The sequence below is a fragment of the Colossoma macropomum genome, unplaced genomic scaffold (assembly GCF_904425465.1).
Source record: "Colossoma macropomum unplaced genomic scaffold, Colossoma_macropomum, whole genome shotgun sequence".
In the NCBI taxonomy this organism is placed as follows: Eukaryota; Metazoa; Chordata; class Actinopteri; order Characiformes; family Serrasalmidae; genus Colossoma; species Colossoma macropomum.
The window spans coordinates 14,371,785-14,375,867 of NW_023494787.1; the positions used below are offsets into that span (position 1 = coordinate 14,371,785).

The 4,083-nt window shown below is 39.8% G+C and overlaps 1 protein-coding gene across 1 annotated transcript; it reads right to left on the bottom strand.

The window, feature by feature from the left end:
* Positions 1-2,440: 2,440 nt before the first annotated feature.
* On the bottom strand, positions 2,441-3,326 carry LOC118804882 (myosin heavy chain, fast skeletal muscle-like). Its single transcript, XM_036565497.1, has 4 exons — positions 3,167-3,326; positions 3,005-3,032; positions 2,572-2,683; positions 2,441-2,497 (listed from the first exon to the last, which is right to left on the bottom strand). Exons 1-4 carry the CDS (start codon positions 3,267-3,269, stop codon positions 2,441-2,443), a joined length of 300 nt encoding a protein of 99 aa, XP_036421390.1. The 5' UTR covers positions 3,270-3,326.
* Positions 3,327-4,083: the final 757 nt, after the last annotated feature.

Sequence of the window (4,083 nt, forward strand, 5' to 3'; positions counted from 1 at the left end):
CAAGAATCTTAATTAAGGCCACATCTAATATGTGTTCACTCAGCAAGAAAAACCCACAGCAACCAAGAGAAAAGAATAACATAACACTTAGAAAGGCCTCACTGTGCCATTACTGTCAAACTGTTCTTAAAGTTACAGAGTTATGTCCAAAGCACTGACAAAAACACGAGGCCTGCTCTGGGGTAATGCAGTCAGAGAGTAAAACCTGAACATGTGCACAGCTCACACAATGTCCAGTCTCTTCATCTGGCAATGTACAATGCTTCAAGACTGGTACAAGCGTCTAGCAGTGGCGGTGGTATGACTGGGCACTGATGCTTAGGCCCTCCAACTTTTGTTGCTGGCCAAACCAACATTAAATCTTACTAATGAATGCACTCAATGCATATATGACATTCACAATCACAGTATATGACATTCACAATCACATAGCTGAAATTAGAATCATTGTGCTGGTAAAAAAAAAAGCAAAGACTGCTTACAAAATAAAAGTTACTGCCTTAAACAGTGCTATATTATGGTATTTTTATTGTTATATGACCAAAAATGTTCACGAAATGACTGCAATATACAATGACATGTAACCAAAAAAAATTCTTTCCTCCTTCAGCAGTAGATGATTGCTTGGCAACAGTAGCGTAAACAAATTACATTTTTGGGGGCAAGAATTGTTCACTGGGATAATTATTCATTAGAACAAATCTTTCATTGAAATTGTGTATATTTTTTCATTTTTTACCATTTTATAAAAGCAACAAGCTACCTGAGGTCATGATTATAGTGATTTTACCATGGTTAAGGGGGTTTTAATCGGTTTTGAGTCAGCTAAATTTTTAGTGATAAAATCACAGTAACACATGGCCTCCTGTGCTTTATTAAAAAAATACCAAAACTATAAAGTAACTGCTAAGTATTTCAACCTTGGAGGAGGACAAAAGCTCATCATAGAGATCATCTCTCTTCCAAGACCAAAAGTGATAGAAGTGACCAAGAACCTCATTCCAACTTTGAAACACAGTGGTGGCAGCATCATGATCAAAGGTTTGGGCACCTCTGGTAAAATTATAATTTGTTGATTTTCTAAATGAAAATACGTTTACACCTCTAGAGAAAACTCACTTTTACAGATTTTATCACACAATTTTTCATTCATTTATTGATCAATGTGGTCCAACATTACATATTTTGAGTGGCAAAAGTAGGTGAACTTAGAATGAGAATTATCAGTGTTGTACAGGTGATAATGAGGGTCAGGAGGTTCAATCAATAGAAGGACAATCAGGTGTGACTGCAGCTGACCCTATCCTATTTAAAAACACATCAACCTGAGTCGTCACCTTCGAAGTCTGGTCTTTACCACTTACATTTGTTAGAGCATGCCATGTGTCAGTAGAATGAGATTTCCAAGGACCTCAGAAAAACACTGGCCAAAGCTCATTAGGCTGGGAGATGTTCCAAAACAGTTATAGAACAGTGTGGACACCGATCCACTGTCAGACAGTGTAGAAATGGGGGAAATTCAACACCACTGTTATCCTTCTCAGGAGTGATCATCCAACAAAAATAACTCCTAGAGTAAGCTGTAGAATGTGCTGGGAGATCACAAAGAACCCCAGGGTAACATCTAAGGATCTGCAGGCCTCTCTGACACAGGCTAATGTCAGTGTTCATGAGTCCACCATCATGCAAACACTTAACAAGAGTAAAACATGGAATGATAGCATGGAGAAAGAAAGCCACTACTCTCCAGAAAGAACATTACTGCCTGTTTAAGTTCCCCGAATAACTGGTTCGAAACACAGTGGTGGCAGTATCAGTCTGGGGCTGTTTTGCTGCTATAGGACCAAGACAGCATGCCATCATTTGATGGGTTTATGAATTCTGGATTGTTTTAGGAAATTCTACAGGAGAATGTCCGGGCATCCATCCGTGAACTGAACCTCAACAGAAGATGGGTCCTGCAGAAAGACAACAACCTTAAAAACACCAGTTAGTCTACAAAGAATGATTAAAGCAGGAGAAATGTTTCATTATCGCTGAGTCAAAGTCCAGACCTCGATCCGGTACAAATGATGAGGCAGACCCTAAGGTGTGGTGTTCATGCAAAAAAGCCCACCTACATAACACAGTTGAAGCACTTCTGTAAGGAAGATGGGCCAAGATTGCACACTGACTCCAAGTCAATGTGCAGTGCTGATCAACAGTTACAGGAACTGTTTGCGTGAAATCATTGCTGCTCAAGGGGTCACACTAGTTACTGAAAGCAGAGGTTCACATACCTTCCCCAACAAAGACATTGAAATGTTGAATCACTTTGTTTAATAAAGAAAAAACTACACAATATGGCCAAAAGTTTGTGGACGTCCCACACATTCCGTGTATGTTCTTGTCAATTATGAACATTTTCAGCATGTATATACTTACAAAACGAGAGGAGTTGTCATTCCTGAGCTTCCAGCAGGGGGTTGGCTGCAACGATTTGGTCCTCCAGTGAACCCTAGAATGATAGACATTTCAATGAAGAGTTCACAGACAAATTCTCTCAGAATCCTGGAACAGTAATTTATTTACCTGCATTTTGCCTGGAACAGGCTCTGCCTTCTTCTGTCCAGTCATTGCAACTGTTGCAAAGTACTGGATGACACGTTTGGTGTTCACAGTCTTTCCTGCACCGGATTCTCCACTGGGGATGGAATAGATTAACAATATTCCGTCTCAGTGGTGATCTTTGTTTTAGAAAGTGATTTAAAAAAATATTGTACCTTATGCATGTTATTTTTCTTATATCTTTGAGAATTTATTTACATTTTTTATAGTCAGTGGATAAATCACCATTTCAGCAAGACGCATTTTGTGCTTCTTGTGGTTATCAGCTAAAACCAATATATGCACTGAATATGCACAAAAACGGTGATGACTATAATGTAAACCAGAAAGAATTTATATGTGATAAATATAAGCATGATAATGTAAGAAGAAAACTTTCATACAAGTCTGCACTTACGTAATCAGGACGGACTGGTTTTCACGATCTGAAGAGAAACATAAGGCACGTTATTCAAGTACCCAATTCACACAGGAACAAATTTGTGCACTCTGTGAAACTCAGACTGGGAATCAATTAGTAAATCCTGTTTTCTAATCAGGTGTCAAACCAATATCATACCAGTCAGCATGAACTGATAGGCGTTATCAGAGATGGAGAAGATGTGGGGTGGGGCTTCAATTCTCTTTTTTGCCTCTGTATCCAGCCACAACAACTGGATCATATACTGGGAGCCACTTGTAGGGGTTCACAGTGACGCAGAACAACCCTGAGTAGGTCTGAAGATGTGAATGGAAATATTTTCAGAATTCATTATGATATAACTGCAATTATAAATCAATCTTAATCTGTCATTCTTTGGATTCATGGGATATCTGCTCATCCAATGTTTCTTCTGAAAAGAAGAATATTAAAAAGGAATTTGTCCCCTTTTGCTACAATAACTGTCTTTACTCTTCAGGGAAGGCTTTACACTAAAGGTTGGAACATCGCTGTGAGGATCTGATAGCATTCAGCAAGGGTATTGATTTTGGATGATTATTTCTGGATCACATACGCCACTCCAACTCATCCCAAAAGTATTGGTTGTTGCTCCATCACACTAGAAAATGCGGTTCCACTGCTCCACAGCTCAATCCTGGGGGGCCTCATACCCATCTAGCCTCCTCTTGGCATTAAACATGGTGGCCTTAGGCTCAAGTGCAGCTGCTCCAGAGCATCCTGTTCTACTGTCAGTGCTTTTCTATGGAGACTCTACTGTACATACACTGACTACAATGCCAGAATAATAAAGAGAAATAGGGAGCATTATTCTGAGTTGTACATGTCTCAGTTTCAGTTTTCTTCAGTTTTGAGGTCGACACTTAGCTAATGTCTCTAGTAATGGCTGCCACTTCATTGTAGCCCCCTGTTTGCAGGACTGAAATTCAAGGTTCGTCCCAACCCGTGGATTTATCACGCCCATCCAGAACAGCAGTCCTGGCGCCGCTACTGGCTTCAAGCCTCCATCAGCTATGATCAGACAGAGCAGAACACGG

Coding starts and splice junctions, on each gene's coding strand:
- LOC118804882 (XM_036565497.1), bottom strand. CDS start 3,269: ATGATCCAGTTGTTGTGGCTGGATACAGAGGCAAAAAAGAGAATTGAA. Junction 3,033..3,166: donor CTATCAGTTCATGCTGACTG/GTATGATATTGG, acceptor GTTTCTCTTCAG/ATCGTGAAAACCAGTCCGTC. Junction 2,498..2,571: donor CTGTTCCAGGCAAAATGCAG/GTAAATAAATTA, acceptor CTATCATTCTAG/GGTTCACTGGAGGACCAAAT.